At 42.7% G+C, this 21,585-nt stretch overlaps 1 protein-coding gene across 1 annotated transcript in view; it reads right to left on the reverse strand.

The window, feature by feature from the left end:
• Window positions 1–204: 204 nt before the first annotated feature.
• LOC142663595 (T-cell surface glycoprotein CD4-like) overlaps window positions 205–21,585 on the reverse strand; it is a 28,705-nt gene continuing 7,324 nt past the window's right edge. Inside the window, exons 2-10 of the mRNA XM_075842342.1 lie at window positions 15,547–15,684; window positions 15,293–15,454; window positions 13,569–13,709; window positions 12,103–12,339; window positions 10,833–11,177; window positions 5,479–5,721; window positions 3,438–3,562; window positions 621–688; window positions 205–538 (exon numbers count right to left, since the gene is read on the reverse strand). Of these exons, the coding sequence (XP_075698457.1) occupies window positions 505–538; window positions 621–688; window positions 3,438–3,562; window positions 5,479–5,721; window positions 10,833–11,177; window positions 12,103–12,339; window positions 13,569–13,709; window positions 15,293–15,454; window positions 15,547–15,598 (1,407 nt within the window). The 5' untranslated portion in view covers window positions 15,599–15,684 and the 3' untranslated portion in view covers window positions 205–504. The remainder of the gene's footprint in view (window positions 539–620; window positions 689–3,437; window positions 3,563–5,478; window positions 5,722–10,832; window positions 11,178–12,102; window positions 12,340–13,568; window positions 13,710–15,292; window positions 15,455–15,546; window positions 15,685–21,585) is intronic.

The following is a 21,585-nucleotide window of genomic DNA, read 5'->3' on the forward strand; positions in this document are numbered from 1 at the left end:
CTGCAGAGTCATACAATGTGACAGTCTGCAGAGTCATACAATGTAACAGTCTGCAGAGTCATACAATGTGACAGTCTGCAGAGTCATACAATGTAACAGTCTGCAGAGTCATACAATGTAACAGTCTGCAGAGTCATACAATGTGACAGTCTGCAGTCATACAATGTAACAGTCTGCAGAGTCATACAATGTAACAGTCTGCAGAGAAATAGAACAATAATATACGAACAATGATATACTGCACTAATATTTAACCGTTTCAGGCTACTTCAGCGCTGTTTTGCGCCTCCTAGTGCTGATTTTCGTCCGGAGCAGCAGTAAGCAGAGGTGTCATGTCACTCGCATCCCCTCAATTATTCTGAAGCATTTAATAATATAACAACATTCTGCAAACATGGATGAGAAGTGATCCTCCGGAGGCCTCTATCAAGGAAGGGTGAAATGATCTGCAAGTCAATAACAGCAGAATTCTGTACAATGTGGTCTGCGGGACCTTAGACACAATCAGTTGTTCTCTCGGAGTCGCTGGGGTGCAAATCTGCAAGAGAGTAGATTGGACATTAGAATCTGAGAGGCGAGAAATCTGTCCGCATCCCGTCCTGCTGTAATCCTACACTCACCCTTTACACTCACATCTTCTCTGCTGGTGTAAGTTCTCTAACAGCCATGCCCTGTACCGTGCCCGCCGCTGCAAAGAGAAGATCAAGAATCAGCACAAAACCCGATCATATTACAGACCTTCCAACAGTCCCGATCTTCACAGATGGTCCGCAAAATGAAAGGGGGTGTTATGCAAATCTGCATAAAAAGGGGTGTCCTGGGGTAGTTCTGGTGCTCGTTCCTGCACAGGATGGGGCCCAAAATGTTGCATGAGTTGAAACGTAAATCTTGAGAGGTGTGCAAATATTTTGTAGGTTGCAAAACCTGCGAGACCAGGTGACCCGGCATGTCATAGTGTCGCGTGATGATGTCATAGTGTTGTTACAATGGAGATGACGTTAGTTTCACGTTGAAAGACATTTCAAATATTTCTTCTTCTATAGAAGTACAGTAAAAAATTGTGTAGTACCGTGTTAGCCAGAGACAATATGAAATGTTAAATACTTTTGTGTCAAAAAAGACAAAAGTATAGTAGGTATGATACCTTTATTGGCTAACCATAAAAGTTCTATATGCGGCTTTCAGAGCACAGAGGCCCCTTCTTCAGGCAGTTTACAAATGAATGACTTAGAAAAAAGCACAACATTTAGATGTTACACAAAGACAATTAGTACATGAGGTGATACATCATTAAGATAAGCCGGGGCAATAAAACTGAGGTTATAGGGGTGATGACTTAGGAGTTAAGGCATCTGGAGTCAGTCTGATGGGGGACGTGACGTGTGTCCATGTAGTGGCTCATAAATCCTGGTGTTAGATTGAGGCCTTGTGTCAATGACTGGAATTTTATCATCATCTTGAATTCCCAAATTTTTCTTTCTCTGTTGTTTTTAAAATGACCCTTCAGAATGAGTACATTTAAATCTGCCAAACTGTGGTCTGGTCCAGAAAGGGTTACCCAAAGAAGAAGGCCCTTTTCATTTAAAGTGTTCTCTAACCATTTATTGGAGAAATCTCATTTATAAGCTCAGACAAGGAACAACACAAAGTCCATGTTAAAGACTCGGCAACAGGGCCACATTAAGATTGGTGGAGGCCCCTCAGAAAGAAATTTTGTGGTGGCCCAATACCCCCTCTGAAGCCTGGGCCTGACCCCTGCACGGATAGATAGATAGATAGATGGATGGATGGATGGATGGATGGATAGATATGAGATAGATAGATATGAGATAGATAGATATGAGATAGATAGCTAGATATGAGATAGATAGATATGAGATAGATAGATAGATAGATATGAGATAGATAGATAGATAGATAGATAGATAGATAGATAGATAGATAGATAGATAGATAGATAGATAGATAGATAGATAGATAGATAGATAGATAGATAGATAGATAGATAGATAGATAGATAGATATGAGATAGATAGATAGATAGATAGATAGATAGATAGATAGATAGATAGATAGATAGATAGATAGATAGATAGATAGATAGATAGATAGATAGATAGATAGATAGATAGATAGATATGAGATAGATAGATAGATATGAGATAGATAGATAGATAGATAGATAGATAGATAGATAGATAGATAGATAGATAGATAGATAGATAGATAGATAGATAGATAGATAGATAGATAGATAGATAGATAGATAGATACAGCCTGGGCAGGGAGAGTTAGAGAGTTTGGGTCATGGTCTATATATTATGGGACTTATATTTGAAATCTTGAATCTCCGGGTTGGACTGTGTGGTCAGCATTGGTCACTGCATTGGTCACTGGGCCACAGCTCCCCATAGAGAATTTGTATACTACTGATATCCCCATTAACATAGTGAAGTTACTTCTCTGTCTGTTTTCATTCACCCCAGTTAGAAGGCAATGAAGTTTCTTCTCACATCTGGGAGTATTTGCCATGTAGCTATAGGGACGTAGATGTGGCAGTCACACCGGGGCCCATTAGCTGATCTGCCACATAAGCAGACACCAGGAATATATATAACACATGGTACGTCGGTGCCATGTTACAGGTTCGCATTGAGGCCAAGGATCTATAAATTTGGTCTCTGCCTTTACTGACCTTTTATATCAAGCCATATTAGTCATGTGACAGCAGTGACATCACTACCCTCCTAATATAAGGTTATTGTTAAGGATCTGCCAGGCACAGCTTCTGTGTCCACGCCCATAGGTAATCAGTCTGCACCTGTTTCTATGTCTGTGAGACTGACTCCATCTTCCACCACTCAGGATGGCAGGCTTAGTAGTGGGAGAGCCTATCACAGCCTGGCCAGACGGAGCTAGCTCCCGCCCTCTGTCTATTTATACCTGCCTTTCCTGTTCCTCCTTGCTTGTGACTCTTCTCGTTTTGTTTCCTGGCCCTGCTGCAGCTTCTTGAACCATTTGACCCTGCTTCGTATTGACCCTGGCTTACTGACTACTCTCCTGCTCTGCGTTTGGTACCTCGTACGCTCCTGGTTTGACTCGGCTTGTTCACTACTCTCCTGCTCTGCGTTTGGTACCTCGTACACTCCTGGTTTGACTCGGCTCGTTCACCACTCTTGTTGCTCACGGTGTTGCCGTGGGCAACTGCCTCATTTCCCTTAGCTTCTGTGTACCCTTATCTGTTTGTCTGTCGGGCACTTATTGAGCGTAGGGGCCGCCGCCCAGTTGTACCCCGTCGCCTAGGGCGGGTCGTTGCAAGTAGGCAGGTAGATTAGGGCTCACTTGTCTGTTTCCCTATCCCTGTCATTACAGTTATACTTAACAGGATATTGGCCACTGAAGGATCAGAGCAGGAAAGTTTTTTTGTTTTTACTTACCATCCTGCGATTCCGAGCAATCAAAAGGGTTAAGATGACCACAATTAATAAAAGTATGAGGATTCCCACTCCAACCGTCACCCAGAAAAGGGAGTTAGACAAGTCCAGGAAATCTGACTTTACCTCTATTGAAAAAACAGAAAAACACAATTTCTAAACTGAAAGAATAGAGAAGTCACTTTTATCCTAAGTTCCTTTCTTAAAGAGGCTGTCACCAGATTCTCAAACCCCTATCTCCTATTGCATGTGATCGGCGCTGCAATGTAGATAACAGTAACGGTTTTGTTTTGTTTTTTAAAAACGTTCATTTTTGGCCAAGTTATGAGCTATTTTATATATATGCAAATGAGCTTTGAAATGGACAACTGGGCGTGTTTTTATTCGTATGTCCAACTGGGCGTGTATTGTGTTTTTAATTGGGCGTGTTTACTTGTTTTACTAACTGGGCGTTGTGAATAGAAGTGTATGATGCTGACGAATCAGTGACCAATCAGCATCATGCACTCCTCTCCATTCATTTATACTGCACATAGTGTTCTTACTAGAACGATGTGCAGCCACATACACAAGTGTCCTGATAATGAATACACGCCATACAGCCCCCCCTGTAGGGAACGCCATACAGCCCCCCCTGTACGGAACGCTATACAGCACCCCCTGTAGGGAACGCCATACAGCCCCCCCCTGTAGGGAACGCCACACAGTCCCCCCTGTAGAGAACGCCATACAGCTCCCCTGTAGAGAACGCCATACAGCCCCCCTGTAGAGAACGCCATACAGCCCCCCTGTAGATAACGCCATACAGACCCCCCTGTAGATAACGCCATACAGCCCCCCTGTAGATAACGCCATACAGCCCCCCCTGTAGATAACGCCATACAGCCCCCCCCTGTAGATAACGCCATACAGCCCCCCCTGTAGATAACGCCATACAGCCCCCCCTGTAGAGAATGCCATACAGCCCCCCCCTGTAGATAACGCCATACAGCCCCCTGTAGATAACGCCATACAGACCCCCCTGTAGAGAACGCCATACAGCCCCCCCTGTAGATAACGCCATACAGCCCCCCTGTAGATAACGCCATACAGCCCCCCCTGTAGATAACGCCATACAGCCCCCCTGTAGATAACGCCATACAGACCCCCCTGTAGATAACGCCATACAGCCCCCCTGTAGATAACGCCATACAGCCCCCCCCTGTAGACAACGCCATACAGCCCCCCCTGTAGATAACGCCATACAGCCCCCCCTGTAGATAACGCCATACAGCCCCCCCTGTAGAGAATGCCATACAGCCCCCCCCTGTAGATAACGCCATACAGCCCCCTGTAGATAACGCCATACAGACCCCCCTGTAGAGAACGCCATACAGCCCCCCCTGTAGATAACGCCATACAGCCCCCCTGTAGATAACGCCATACAGCCCCCCCTGTAGATAACGCCATACAGCCCCCCCTGTAGATAACGCCATACAGCCCCTCCTGTAGATAACGCCATACAGTCCCCCCTGTAGATATTGCCATACAGCCCCCCCTGTAGGTAACGCCATACAGCCCCCTCTGAAGATATCTACAAAGGGGGCTGTATGGCGTTATCTACAGGGGGCTGTATGGCATTATCTACAGGGGGCTGTATGGCATTATCTACAGGGGGGCTGTATGGCGTTATCTATAGGAGGGCTGTATGGCGTTATCTATAGGGGGCTGTATGGCGTTATCTACAGGGGGGCTGTATGGCGTTATCTATAGGAGGGCTGTATGGCGTTATCTATAGGAGGGCTGTATGGCGTTATCTACAGGGGGGGCTGTAAAAAAGGCACTATCTACAAGGGGGGGTTGTGTGACACCCTGGGGAGGGGGGGCTCCAGTCAAAAGTTTGCCATGGGGCCCAGTCTTTCCTAGTTACGCCCCTGGGTCAGATGACTACATGTGGGTGATAGGTGCATCTATCAGACATTTATGGCATATCCTGGTAATACCCCTTGAAGGCAGAACATTGTCTCACGGTCATTCTTCTATTATAGGACATGGGGCATCTCACCTAGTGTCACGTTGGCACTGACCATCCTCTCTTTCCCATCGGTTACACTGCAGGTCCAGGTGACCACAGTCTCATTTTTAGCTGCGACTTCTATGTTGAAGGAAGTTTGCCCCGGTTGTCCACACATCTCACGACCCGCCTTCCAATGATGCCAACAAAGTTTCCTATTGTGGTCAATGCAGTTTATATTACACTGCAGAGGGACTGTGGTCTCCATGTGGATGTCACTTTGTGAATCAGACACTGAAAAATAGAATGGGGGTGACATTAGACTGTCATAGACAAGGGGCAAGAAGATCAGCACCTGCTAGACCATATATCAGAGACCTGAATAATCTGACACTCTGACTGGTTGCTAGGACTGCACCGCCTGGCAACCACATATAAAAAACAATAGCTGTAACATTGTATCCATAGCAACGGGTCTGTCAAATACCCAGCAGTTCAGCTCAATGTTGGATTGGCACAGTGATGACATCAGAGTAGGGGGAAAGCAGCTGTCAGACCATTTCCCATCTAAGGTGGATATGTGGCAGCACATGGACTGCCTACATGTCCATAGGGACTGTGAGTACTGCTGTAAATGGTCCCGGCACATGGTATTGCCATGAGCATGAGTCCTTAAAGGGGTTGTTTAATAAAGTCAACCCCTGTCCATATGCCTATTGGTAAGATAAGGAGAAAAAGAGCCACGGCGCCACTTGGTGTGGATCAAGGAAATTGGAGGTGAGAAGGGGAAGGGGATATATATGCTCACCGTGAGGTTTGGAAGAGTTCAGCGCTGGGGTCCACGGGGTAGCTGCTGCCAGATCCGGGCCGGTCACCGGGGTGACCGCTTAGGTACGAGAAATGCAAGTAAAACAAATGGATCTATATCGGCGCTGCTGCTTAATGTGGACGAGGTAAGTATCCAGAGGTCAGGTTTGAGTTTAAAGTAAACTGTTTATTCGCAACGCGTTTCAGCGCCGAACTGGCGCTTTCATCAGGCATAGGGATACAGAAAAAAGACACATGTTTATATAGGGCCAGTTCAGATTAAACAATTAGGTAAAAAACCGCGAAAAAATATATCGGCGGGTCAAAGTTCAATTTGAGCGATCTAAGATAATATAGATAAATGAAAGTTTTAATGCATAAGTAAAAGAGTATAATTAATAAAAGACTATACGTCCTATCAAGAAATGATTATGGAACGAAGTAAATTAAAACTATGTGCAGTGTATAAATGACAGTTATCATTCAATTACTTAAAACAATAGTTAGGGGTGAGTAGACATGATTTTAAATCATGTCTACTCACCCCTAACTATTGTTTTAAGTAATTGAATGATAACTGTCATTTATACACTGCACATAGTTTTAATTTACTTCGTTCCATAATCATTTCTTGATAGGACGTATAGTCTTTTATTAATTATACTCTTTTACTTATGCATTAAAACTTTCATTTATCTATATTATCTTAGATCGCTCAAATTGAACTTTGACCCGCCGATATATTTTTTCGCGTTTTTTTACCTAATTGTTTAATCTGAACTGGCCCTATATAAACATGTGTCTTTTTTCTGTATCCCTATGCCTGATGAAAGCGCCAGTTCGGCGCTGAAACGCGTTGCGAATAAACAGTTTACTTTAAACTCAAACCTGACCTCTGGATACTTACCTCGTCCACATTAAGCAGCAGCGCCGATATAGATCCATTTGTTTTACTTGCATTTCTCATATGCCTATTGGGACATCATCGAAGTGCCCCGTGCCACAATTCCTTCTGAGCCGGCACAGAGAATATCTCTTTAAGAGAAGCTACTGGTCTGGCATACCCAAGCCAGCCATTCATCTGAATGGCCAACTTGTAATACTAGAGGCCGCTGCAGGGAAAATGCATGGCCGCGGCTTACCTCCGGCAAAATTATCTGTTTACCAGCGTTGCCTTTGTTGAGACAACACTTTTAAAGGCTATGCACACCTTTCGAAAAAGTTTTTTTGTGTGTGTGGTGCAATTTTCTAATTACTTTTTATTACAAATTATTTTCACCTTTTGAGATACAGCTGCTTTGTATTCTGTATATAGAGCAGCTGTATCTAGCACTGAAACCTGTATCCATGAGGTCAGCGGGACTGACGGGTTCAGTGTCAGCAGGTCCTGCGTGTCTCTGACACACAGGATCCACCTGTTATCGATAATATCTAAGTCATGAACTTGGATGCGATCGGTAACGGATCGATACACGCAGGACTCAGCGCTAGATACATCTGCTCTGTATACAGAATACAAAGCAGCTGTATCTGTCAGGTCATCGGGACGGTATCAGCAGCTGTATCTCAAAAAGTAAAAATAATTTTTAATAAAAAGTAATCAGAAAGTTGCACCAAACACACTGATACAGTTACATTAAAAAAATATATATTTGTTTTAAAGGTGTACACAGCCTTTAAGTTGTTCTGCAGAGTGTAGTATAATCTATAGGGGGTGCAGATGTTGCAACTAATTCCCTATCCCTTAAGAGGCCCATAAGTCCAAGATGCTACATAAATGAACACCAGCAGAATCGTCAGGCTGTGTAAAAGTGTAATGACCCGCAATCCTGCTAATCGCACAGTCATTCTATCTTACTATATAAATGAATACTGGATGTATATATTGTATACAGAACCTATACATCCTGATTTCATGGTGAATCACACAGCTGTTAAGTAAAACAAAATGGTGTTCAACTATATCTAAGTCCAAAATTCTGTGCTAATTAATTTCTTAATATATCTTGATAATGTTAGAGCTCGGTTTTTCTGATACAGAGCTCCAAGTCCTCTGCATAGACTCTGTTAGCCTGCAGCCACCACTAGGGGGAGCTTAGGAGCTTACTGTATACTGTGTTATTATTGAGATCAATGTATCAGCTGTATGCAGTAACCTCCTTAGCTCCTCCTAGTGGTGGCTGTAGGGAGACAGAAATATATAATTTACCTCTATGTCTAAGCAGGGGATTTGGAGCTCCGTATGAGAAAAACAAAGCTCCAACCGCTATAAAGATATATTAAGAAATTATTCACAAGAGAATGTCGGACCTCAAAACGACATGGTGTGAAAATGTGGACATTTACGGTTAGTGTTTGACATTTGTAGTTATTGGTTGTTCGCATTCTTACTGAGCTTTGAGAATGTTTTTGTTACTATTTTATAATCCGGTCGCCTCAGAGATAACTAATTATTTTGCCTTTAAGAAAAAAAAAATCATTAATCTGGAAATAGAATTTCTGTCTTAAAGTGACGGCTGCAGCCTTGGTAACCTCACCCTGCAGCTGCCGTGGGATATATCCGTTCTGCTATTATTAATTATCTCTATCTAGTAACGGTTGTAACCATGGAAATGATGAGAGAACAGGGATCATTTAATGGAAACCCCTCAGTATTTCCTACATATATTCTGACAAGACGATCGCTACAGGGTGACAATTTCTCATTTTTGTCGCAGTCGCTGCATCGGGGAGAAGTGTTTTTATTTTTGTTATTCCCATGACTTCCAATGAGTGTTATTGTGACAATATCAGTTGTAATTGTTGCAAGATGAACCCGCAGATATCGGACATGTTGCAGTTGTACAAGGGCGTAGCTATAGGGGGTGCAGAGGTAGCAGTCACACCCAAAACTTGGTGCCTGTGGGGGCCCAAAGGCCACACAACCACCAGTGTTATCAATAGCACATGGTTGGTGGGAGGCCGGTTACAGATTTTGTATAGCGGCCCACGAGCTTAATGTTGCTTCTGCGTTTGTGTCATATTGCATCCTATTTCTTCCGCATGAGACTAAAGTAGAAGCTTCACCCTAACCTAAAGGCATCCTAAAAACAGAGAGCTTTCAAGCCCCACCCCCGTTATGACTGTAAACGCCCCAAAACATCCATGTTTGGAGCAAATTTGCATAAACTCCACCCCTTTTGTTGACTGGATCACAAGCGTCCCCTGCAAAAATCGGAACAGTTGGTAAGTACGCCTTAAGGTAAAAAAACATGAAATATTGCAGGTGTAGATTTAAAAAATATATATACCATGCTATAGAAAAAGCAGGGAAAATGTCCGATAAGAATATATCATAGGTTATAATGTAAAAAGTGGGCCTACCAGCCCCTCTATTACTGTCACCCACCCTAAAATAGACAAACCCTTTAAGCTCTGAGATAACACGGGAGAGCTCTGAGATAACACGGGAGAGCTCTGAGATAATACGGGAGGACTCTGAGATAACACGGGAGGGCTCTGAGATAACACGGGAGGGCTCTGAGATAACACGGGAGAGCTCTGAGATAATACGGGAGGACTCTGAGAAAACACGGGAGAGCTCTGAGATAACACGGGAGAGCTCTGAGATAACACGGGAGAGCTCTGAGATAATACGGGAGGACTCTGAGAAAACACGGGAGGGCTCTGAGATAACACGGGAGAGCTCTGAGATAACACGGGAGAGCTCTGAGATAACACGGGAGGGCTCTGAGATAACACGGGAGGGCTCTGAGATAACACGGGAGGACTCTGAAATAACACGGGAGGACTCTGAAATAACACGGGAGGACTCTGAAATAACACGGGAGGGCTCTGAGATAACACGGGAGGACTCTGAGATAACACGGGAGGACTCTGACATAATAAATTAGGCGTTGAGATAATAAGCCTGATTATTCGATAATTGAAAGTAAGGGATTTTAATATAATAAGTTGAGCCTTTAGATCATAAGATAGGCTTTGATATAGTAAAGGCCCTTTTCCACGGGCCAATTATATGATAATTGCCTTGTGTAAAAAGAGCAGCGATCAAGAGATCAGCGAGCAAACGCTCATTCCTCTTCTGATCGTTTTTAAAAAGTAAAAGATTATTATTGTCGGCAGCACATCTTGGTGTATAAACAGGGAGACGCGCTGCCGACATGATAATAACATATGGGACGAGCGATCGGAGCAATGAGCGCTTGTCCGCTTACATAGCTCTGTGTGAAAGGAGCAAACGGGCGCCGATCAACGAGCTGTCTCGTTGATCGCCGTTCATTTACACATGTAGGATTTCAACCAGCTTTATTGTTTGTTTCCATGGGAGATAAGTCACTACCAGAGGATTCTCACAGCCGTTACTCTCCTCTCACTATTGAATACAAATGCACGTTTGGCCGAGTTGAGCATGTAAAGGGCTGAGTTGGAAGGAATAAGTCAGGCTTTAAGACAGTAAGTCAGACTCTAACATAATCAGCTTTACTCTTAAGTAAGGCTGCAACATAATATTCCTGTAAAGAACAATGAGACACTAGTCCTACCAACACTAGCGCTCAACCATCACAACTCTACTGGAAAACATGGACATTTCTTACCGGTGAGATTCGCAACACACACCTCCCTCGTCAGCTTCTTTTCTCTATTCCCGATCCTTAGAAGGATCTCCATTTGATATTTGCCACCTTTAGGATTTAGAAGTTGAACGCTCAGGTCGCTTGATATCCCAGACGCATCCTTCGAAAGACTCTTTGCAGGCCAACTTGCAGCACCTTCAGTGACACTAAGTTCATTGAGGATCAGGGCTGAATAACTGATAGACCCTTTTACTACATGGACATCTGATAACATGGGTTTGTTTCGAATATTAAAGTTGAAGATCCACGGGATGGTGACGACGTTCTTTCCCGATGTGTAGACTATGGGAGGAAAGTCAAGGAAACCTGAAAAAATTGTGAAAAGAAGATCTGAGAAGAGTGGTGGGACATAGACCTGTTGCCATTAGACCGTCTTATGCCTCTATGGTGTCGAAGCCCCTCTTGAAAGCAAAGACCTCATTCTTATACGAGCTGTGTAGGGCTCTTTTGGCCGGCTTTAATCACTATGATCCTAATGAAAACTGGAGTAGATGTCCATAGCGACCAATTCTACTCTACCTTAGAAAAAGGAGAGCTGTAAATTGAAGTGAAATTCCCGACTAAAACTCCTGGTGATGGTGCCCATCCCACCCTCAAAGTCTGTGTTGATCTGGAGAACCACTGTAGTCTGCTTGCAGGTGCCTGCCGAGAGTTGCTCCCTGTACTAGTTTCGGTGTGGGTCATGACAACCACTGCCTTGGACCTGAGTGTGGTAGGAGACTGCAGAAGAAGTCCATGGTGGATCGCCGGATCAGTATCGATCAGATATTTATGACTTAGCGGGTAAGGTGGGCTCCACCACTCTGGGCAAAAGCTGGATTTTTAGCTTGTGCCCACAGTTGACTTTATTGTTTTTTTTTTATGTTGAAATGCTTTCTAATATACATTGTATCAATTCCTCAACATTTTCAAGATCTCTGCTGTCGGTGAAATGAAATATTCTTGTTTACATCCAGAGGTCGATTGTTTACAAAAGCCTAGCATGTCATTTAATATTTTTTGGCCACTGAACACACTTGAATAAGGAGGGGGAAGAGGTCCTGGAACATGGATTATAGGACATGTGGATAAGAGTCGTGTGGGGGTGGATTTGCTTAATGTTTTTGGTGATGAGTGGACCAGGGGGGAGGGGGGATTTGGAAAAATGAAATTCAATAACTAAATCAACTTGATATTTCTGTTGTTATATTACCAGCTTATGAAGGGAAATGTTAGACAGTGGTTATCGTACCGAAAACTTTGATCTGTGTGGCGATGTTAAGGTCATTTCCATCATCCATCTTAATGTGGCACATGTACCGGCCACCGCTGTTTAAATTCACATTGTTCTCCTCCAGTTTAGGATCATCCGACTTCACAATCCCATCCTTCTTCCATGAGACGTGTAGTCCCGGAATTGATGAAGATGATGTCAATGCCAATACCAAGTGTTCTGATAGAAGAAGACTGGCAGAAGGGAGTATGGATACTGTAGAAAACAAAAAGGCTTGAATAAGAAGAAACGTAGGATACATATTTGGGTTTCCTACCATTGCAGGATGAGGTTTTTTCCCACAAAAGATTTTAGGACAAAGTCAATCAGACAACAGTTGGGGAAGCTTGGACCCTACGAATGTAAAGTATTAAGGGTTCCACCATCTATTTCAGGAGACAGATATAGAGGGTGTAAAGGTAGCAGTTTTCCTAGGCCTTGGTTCCTGAGGGCCTTTTGCCACTTAAGAAGTGGGCCCATTAGTCTTTGTAAGGTGACGGGCCCCCACCAATGTGACCCTTAAGACATAGCTAAACCACTTGATATTATTATCTATTGTTGCAAAACACCTTCAAATCCAGGATAAATCTCTCCTGTAGGAACCCAATATTTATATCTCTGAGATTCTCATTCTACTTTTATCCACCTATTCTCCTATATCTTCTGAGATGTCAGAAAAATATTAGAAGATATAGGTCTGAAAAATTATGTAGGAAGCTAGAACCACTTTGGCTCATCATAGGAATTCTCTGACACCAAGCTTTAGATGTTCACATTGTGAAACCACCTTGTCACCAAGGGATATGACTTGGGGCTACTCCGGGGAACGGAGTCTAAGGGAAACCCTGGTCTTCACCCTATAACCTCTTAACAGGGATGTAATCTTTGCTGCAGAGTATCCCAAGGTTGCTAGTAGTCTCCCTTGGTGACGGCTGACATAAGGGTGTGGAGTGGTCCAATGAGCAATAGGTCAGGGCGAGCTGCAAAGGTTCCATAGAGTGGCCGCCAGACGCTGAGCCAGAAGCAGAGGAGCGACATTGAACAGAGGAAGGAGGACACAGACCTGAGGCAAGTTGACGGTGGGGAGCGGGAGTCGCCAGACTTGTGATGGGTGAAAAACATTTAAGGGCTCCTCCATGGTAAAAAGATTGAGTATCACTGAAATAGAGGATAACACCAATACCTTGGGTAGGACTTGGACCAAGACTAATGTATGTTTGTAGAGTTTGGATGTTTTCCACACATTTGCGTGGGTCTCACCCTTTGCCAAGATATATTTGCAGGCTTATGGACTGACAAAGTCTTCAAATTGTATTTTAAACTTTTTTTTCTAAAAGATTGTGCACCACTGGAGAACATTTTTGCAGAAAAAATATGGAAAGTATCCCCTAATTTTTTAAAGAACACTCAACCCAAGTGGTCTGTATTCTTCCACCTTAACATACCTTGAAATACGAGGAGTTCCACAGTTCTGATAACGGACTTTTCATACTGACAAGTATAAGTGCCGGAATCTGAGATCGTAATGTCTATCACAGTTAGGTTGTTGGTTTTGTGGGATGGAACATTGTAGTGATTCGCATCAACTGAAATGGACAAGTTAAATATACCATTAATATTTTCCAAATTAAACACCATTTACTTATAATTCTTAACAAATAGTGTCTTTTTATGAGTCCTTTCGGTCATGCTGGTAAAAAGTTTTGAATTACGTCTGGGAATAATGGGTGCCCCCGATAACATCACTAATCATAATATAATAACTTGGGTATCCATGGTCTTTAAAGGGAAAGTATCACCAAAGAATTACATATTCTTTATATCAGGTTTTTATTATAAACATTTTTGTATTTTTTTTTTACGTTTTGGGTGTTTTTTTGATTATTATTTATTTATTTTACTATCCACATAAAACAAATCTTAAATTTACGTTTTTACACTGGCCAATAAGGCACACAATAGGCTGTCACTTCCTGTTTTCTGTAGCTCACTTGTCAGCTTTGCTGTATAGACCGGTATAGAATGAGCAGAGTCATCTCATTATCATTAGAGGGTGGGCGAGTTAAAGGGAAGGCGTCATGAAATTTATTATTTTTTTTATCATATTGCTTTTAATATGATATTAACATAAATTTTATTTATTTGTGTTCTCATGTTCTACTTTTTACTGTGTTCTTATTTTTTCTTCTCTATGGGGGCTGCCATTTTTTTTTCATCTCTGTATGTGTCGATTAACGACACATACAGAGATGGAATACGGCACATACAACCCATAGAGAATGCAAACGGGAGCTGTTCTATTCTCAGAAGCGTACGCCGTCTGTGAGGGAACAGCGCATGCGCCGCTCCCACACAGACCAAAACTAAGCTCGTTCGCAGAGCGAAATCCGGCGCCATTTTCATGTGGACCGGAAGCCGCTGCTGGACAGTCAGATGACGACTTCCGGCCGCGGCTTCCGGCCATATGTTCAGGCGCAAGGTATAGGACCGTAGACCGGCAGCGGCGGCAGGTAATTTATGTTCGTGTATGTGATGTGTGTATTATGTTCATGTGATACTGTCTGCTGAGCCCTGTATCTAATCCTCCTACACTGTGCAGTCGCTCAGAAAATGGCGGCACACAGTGTAGGAGGTTTGAAGATTCAAACCCCTCCTTCTCCTGGCACCAGCCAGAAGAAGAGAGGGGGGATTGTGTGAGGACACTAGAGCGAGTGTGTCCACCCCAAATATGCAGCAAAAATCAATGAGGTTGCTTTACCACATTGACCATGCTGCAATTTTGGGAACTGCTCCCTCTAGTGGCCAGCACATGGAAATGTTATAAATTAAAATCTAATTTATAATATTTCCTGACTTGTGAAAAAATTAAAAAAATTAAAACAATGTGTAATCACTCAAATACTAATTGTTTAACTGAAAAAAATTAAATAAATTTCTAGCGACACATTCCCTTTAATGACAGCTCTGTTGTACTGCTGGAGGTCTAGATAAGGCAGGATAGCAACACAATAAACACAGATAAGGCTCTGTACGCAGCTCCCCTGTCACTCCCTGGTCCCTAGGGGAAGGACTGTCTATATAGACAATACAGGAAGGAAGTTTTGTACCTCCAAAATGGCGTCCACCAAATAATAAAACAATTTCCCAACAGTTACCATATGAGCTTTACCTTTTGCCTGATGGTTGAAAAATTTTTTGTATCTTGTGTATGTAACAACAAGAATTTTATCCTTGAACCATTTTATTTCGCCATTGGTTTCTTTATCACAAGGGAGAGATACTTTCTTTCCAACCTCAGCTAGGACTTTATCGCTCGATGACAATGAGAGACCTAAAATAAAATATTCATTATTTAATATTGCAATCACCTAATATATTAGTCTCTGGCCCGACATCAGCACCACTTAACTACTTCTTACTCACGTGCATGGAAATACATGAAGGTAAAGCAGATTCCACATAATTTCTCATTCATGGCAGGAAACTGAAATGTTATATTCTTTATGACTGAGCTCTTGACGTAGATCTGTAATGTGTCCAGAAAACTGCCAACAAGACGAACTGTAGATAAGATAATTACATAAGATTCATGCCATTACATACATGCTGAAAAATGGCCCAATTCTATTAAAAGAAAGAAAATGGAGGCTAATACTGCTATTATACTACCAAGAATACAGGAATATTGTGTCATTCTGTACCTAAATAATACCACCATAGCGTGCCAATTAACACCTTGTTCACATAATGCTGCTATAAGGTGCCTACATAAGAGCTATACAGTGCCTATATATACTGAAATACAGTGCCTATATAATACTGAAATACAGTGCCTACATAATACTGCCATATGATGTCTACATAATAACATTGCCATACAGTGCCTACATATTAGTGCCATACAGTGCCTACATAATACTGCCATTTGATGCCAACATAATAACATTGCCATACAGTGCCTACATAATAATGCCATTTGATGCCAACATAATAACATTGCCATACAGTGCCTTCAATATAGTACCATAGAGTGCCTACATAATAATGCCATACAGTTCCTACATGATAGTGCCATACAGTGGCCTCATAATAGTGTCATACAGTGCCTACATAATAGTGCCATACAGTGGCCTCATAATAGTGCCATACAGTGGCCTCATAATAGTGCCATACAGTGCCTACATAATAGTGCCATACAGTGCCTACATAAGTGCCATACAGTGCCTACATAATAGTGCCATACAGTGCCTACATAAGTGCCATACAGTGCCTACATAATAGTGCCATACAGTGCCTATATAATAGTGCCATACAGTGCCTATATAATAGTGCCATACAGTGCCTACATAATAGTGCCATACAGTGCCTACATAATAGTGCCATACAGTGGCCCCATAATACTGCTTAACGGTACCTACATAATAGTGCCATACAGTGCATATATAATACTGCCATACAGTGGCCACATAATACTGCTTAACGGTACCTACATAATACTGTCATATAATGCCTACTTAATAGTGCCATATGGTGAACACATAATACCGCCAAAGAGTGACCACATAATACTGACATAGAGACCCCATAATACTGACTATGATGCCTATATAATAGTGTTATATAGTGGATCTATAATAGTCCCATTCAGTGCTCAAATAACAATTCCATACACTGAACACATAATATCACAGTTAGTTCCATGACACAAGTTAGAGATAACCAGCCAGGAAAAAAAGCTTAGTGGGGGAGAGAGGTGTTAATTGAGGTACCTAATGGTGAAGGACCCAGCTGATTATCTACCATGGGGCTCGGCAGGGGGGAATCTTAAATAAAAGAACAGGTTGTCCAAACTGGACTATCCCTTTAGGGTATGTTCACACGCACTAATTACGGACGTAATTCGGGCGTTTTTGCCCCGAATTACGTCCGAAAATAGCGCCTCAATAGCGCTGACAAACATCTGCCCATTGAAAGCAATGGGCAGACGTTTGTCTGTTCACACGAGGCGTATTTTACGCGCCGCTGTCAAATGACGGCGCGTAAATAGACGCCCGCGTCAAAGAAGTGACCTGTTACTTCTTTGGCCGTAATTGGAGCCGTTATTCATTGACTCCAATGAATAGCAGCGCCAATTACGTCCGTAATGGACGCGGCGTTCAAGCGCCTGCACATGCCGTTACGGCTGAAATTACGGGGATGTTTTCAGGCTGAAACATCCCCGTAATTTCATCCGTTACGGACGCCCTCGTGTGAACATACCCTTAGAATGGAAAGAGTTGTTCAGATGGTGAACTATATGGAGCTTGCTAGGGGCACCTTTTCAGCTTTCTCCCTAGGGTCCATTCAAATTGCCCTCCTCAAATCGAATATGATCCCGAGCTCTCTGTCTATAAACACTTTTAAAGGGGTTTCCCACAAAAGTACTTTGGTACTTTTTGTAACTCCCATTCATTTCAATGGAGAGGGACTGCACACGTGTGGCCTGTTCAATACTGGAGGCCATAACCCAACTGACCTTCATACTAGATGTAAATATCTAATTGTAAATGAGCGTCTGTGGCAAGACTGAGATAAACCATGAATTCCCTACATGCGAAAAAAAAATCTTGATTTTAACAGACGGAGAAAGAGATAAAGGGTCTGATGTGGTTTGCGGGCTTCATCTGCCCCCACCTTCCGCAGTCGTGTCCTATGTCCCAGTATACGGGGGGTTATCATTTCGTGTATTTCCTGCAGAAGTGGAGAGACCACAAAAAAAAGAGAAGGAGCAGGGTAAAAAAATATAAAAATGAATTGATGTTTTTATGGGTGACTTTGGGGTTTGTTGTTTTTTGCACATATTATATTCACCCTTCATATTATCTTTATTACTGTTTTTATATTGATTTATTTTTTTTCTTTTATTGGTTTGTACTGCAAGACTGTCGTTGCCTGGCAATAACTACATCCAAGGTGACCACCACCACCACCACTCTCATCATACTGTGTAAAGCGGTGGTCACCTCACCAGACAGGCCAGTATCTCAAAGACGTCCCTCCCCAGAGAGACCAGCACAGGGAAAAAGAAAAGGGTAACATGGCCAGATTCACAGTAGGTAGCTCGATTTTAAAATTCCAGTAAGATCCCTCTAATATGGCATTAAAGGGGTTCTCTCATTTAGTCAACCACTGTCTATATGCCCTATTCTTCCAAACAGCGCCACGCCTGTCCATGGGTTGCGTCTGGTATTGCAGCTCAACTCCATTGAAGTCAATGGTGCTAAGCTGCAATACCATACACAACCTGTGGATAGGTGTGGCACTGTTTTTAGAAGAAAGTAGCCAAGTTTTTCTAATCTTGGACAACCACTTTAAGATGGTTTTTTTATTTTATCTGTCTTCTGGCACTTGATTGAGCTATTTAAAAAAATTGCATTAATGAGAGTCCATGACCTGGGACTACCAATGATCATTAGAATGGCTAGGAGATATGGAAATCTGAAGGAAGGTGATGGGGCACGGCAATTGTAGACAAACACTGACCCATTCTTCCAGGCAACTGGTAAGGGTCCCAGCACCTGAACGGCAACTGATTCTTCTGGCCTGTCTCAACGATGTATCAGAAGATAGCTGAAGGTGAACTATGACTTTCATCATTTCTAATTCTTGACTAGGCACCTTAGACTACTGCTAAAGACTGTTGGGCAGATGGCCCATGTGGTTACATTAAGCCATGACAATACCCAACTCATGTAGTGCCAACCTTGGTTTATTCAGTGGTTGACTACTTGGTACCAATTCTGTTTCTAGTTTGTTTGGAAATGTGGATCATATGTTCTTGAGTAACATATATTCCGAGAATCGGTAGAATAATCAAGACTGTATCACAGTGAACCTCCGTTCCAGTCAACTGCAACATTTGGTGGCAATCCACTTCCAGTTGATTGGGTTGGTTTGTTTAATCTTCATTGGCATGATTGGCAACAGTTGACCAACATTAGTTGCTCCAAATCCTTTCACATCTATAGCTCAAGCCTTAGATCATACTTTATAAACTGGTCGGGATTGGTGGGTTGGGGTCCATCTTCAAGAAATGCAAAAATACAATTCGGACTCTATCAGGTTGAAGGGTTTGCTCATCGGAATCCCTGTGACAACAAAGTACCTGCCATAGAGGAATCATATCTTAGATGAGGAGACACTACACAGAAGTTGCAGGTCTTCAGATCTGATGGACAGAAGGGTTTGGTGGTCGGCCCAAGTCTTGTACGAAGACTTGCACTAGGAAGAAGACCCCAGTTTGCATTTGCTATGGGCCCCTTCCTCCTCATGGGTACTTTTTGCTCCATCCATGCCGGTCTCTGACCAAAAGGTGGTGGGCAGACTCTGTGCAGTAATGGACCATATAACACCAGGCTGCAAGTGGAGATGGAGGTCAAAGAAAGAACGAGCTTCAATAGGACATTCCATGATGCCGGAGGTTTATAGATTCCTGCTCCTTATTTCCGCCATTTTTATGTCTAAAGCGCCAGTGAGAATTTATTTTTGCCTCAAGGGGTCTCAGTTAGGCGAACAGCAGAACCTGCGATATTCTGAAGCGATGGGTAAATCAGAGCGAAGCTTTGGCAAACCTCAAACCTGCTAGAAGCCCACCACATCCCCAGAAGAATTCTTCTCAGCCACCCACACATGCATTAAAAATAACTCAATACCAGCCTATTCCTCCGAGAATATGCATGTTGTATACAAGACCCCCCCCCCCCCCCCCTTCCATTCACATATTTCATCTTACTTTTCTGATGTTAATATAGACATGAAACACACGTAAGCTGGAAAACATCACACATGATAAAGGCTACGAGTAGATGCAAGAACTAAGAGGAGAGAAAAAATGTCATCACTACACAATAAATGGTAAAACACTGGGCAAGACTAACATGGCAAATGACTTGAGTACTAGAGGATGGTAAAATGAATTATAGCAACCAATGCCAGGTTGCTGCTGCCAAGGCAAATAAAATTCTAGGATGCATCAAAAGGAACCTAGATTCAAATGCGGAGGACAAAGTTTTACCCAATTATAAATTACTAGTCAGAGCACACATGAAATAATGTACACGGTTTGGGCACCTCTGTATCAGAAAGACATAGCAGAGCTTGAGGAGGTGCAGAGGCAGGAGACAATCATACACTTTTGGATCCCCGTGCCAGCAAGCACAATGTGGCTGCAGCAACATCAGTCATGTAGTCTTTCGTTCAGTTCAGTCCCCAAGATCAATCCTATGCCCATAATGCCTTACTAGCTCAAACATACATGTGTAGCAGAGCTGAATTTGTCATTTATCGTTATCTATTTTTCAGTCTCATGTGAAAAACGTAATCAAATAATCAAAGTTTTGCATAATAAAAGTTTTGTGACTTTCTAATATATTTTGTTTTTCAATGCCATAATATTTTCAATAGATCTGCTTGTTGTCAACTAATGACGACATTCTTGTAGGACCTGTAAATCGGAACAGATCTAATACTGACCGTTTGGTACAATTGTATCCAATCGAGCAAAAATGCATTAGTCCACAGCCCAGACATGGGATTATCTAGACTGGATGCAAATGTAACAAACCCACATCTGTGATTAGTATTTGGTCTATACAGGTGTTCAGCCTATGGATGCAAACAAGAATGTTCTTATTCACTGACAGTAAACAAAGATTGAGGAAATATTGGAAAATTGAAACACAATGTGGGGAATTTATAAATCATTCAACGCCAGTTGTCTGGTGTAGAAAATATGCAAACCGCGCAAAACGTTTGCTCGAAAAATGTTGACTTTTAGGGGTCGCTCATGCCACGTTACCAAATCTTGGGCTTTCCCAGGATCATCAGCCCAGGACCCCTCCCCTCCACCTGGGTCAGAAGCCATGCATAGTCCTAACAGGAAGCTCACAAGCACACGTCTATCCTCTCCTATGGACAAGAATAGAACTACTATAAGGGTATGTTCACACGGCCTATTTACGGACGTAATTCGGGCGTTTTTGCCCCGAATTACGTCTGAAAATAGCGCCTCAATAGCGCTGACAAACATCTGCCCATTGAAAGCAATGGGCAGACGTTTGTCTGTTCACACGAGGCGTAATTTACGCGCCGCTGTCAAAAGACGGCGCGTAAATAGACGCCCGCGTCAAAGAAGTGACCTGTCACTTCTTTGGCCGTAATTGGAGCCGTTATTCATTGACTCCAATGAATAGCAGCAGCAATTATGCCCGTAATGGACGCGGCGTTCAAGCGCCTGCACATGCCGTTACGGCTGAAATTACGGGGTTGTTTTCAGGCTGAAACATCCCCGTAATTTCAGCCGTAACGGACGCCTTCGTGTGAACATACCCTAATACTGCCCCTATATACAAGAATATAACTACTATAATACTGCCCCCTATATACAAAAATATAACTACTATAATACTGCTCCTATATACAAGA

Source organism: Rhinoderma darwinii, chromosome 11 (genome assembly GCF_050947455.1).
Source record: "Rhinoderma darwinii isolate aRhiDar2 chromosome 11, aRhiDar2.hap1, whole genome shotgun sequence".
NCBI lineage: Eukaryota > Metazoa > Chordata > Amphibia > Anura > Rhinodermatidae > Rhinoderma > Rhinoderma darwinii.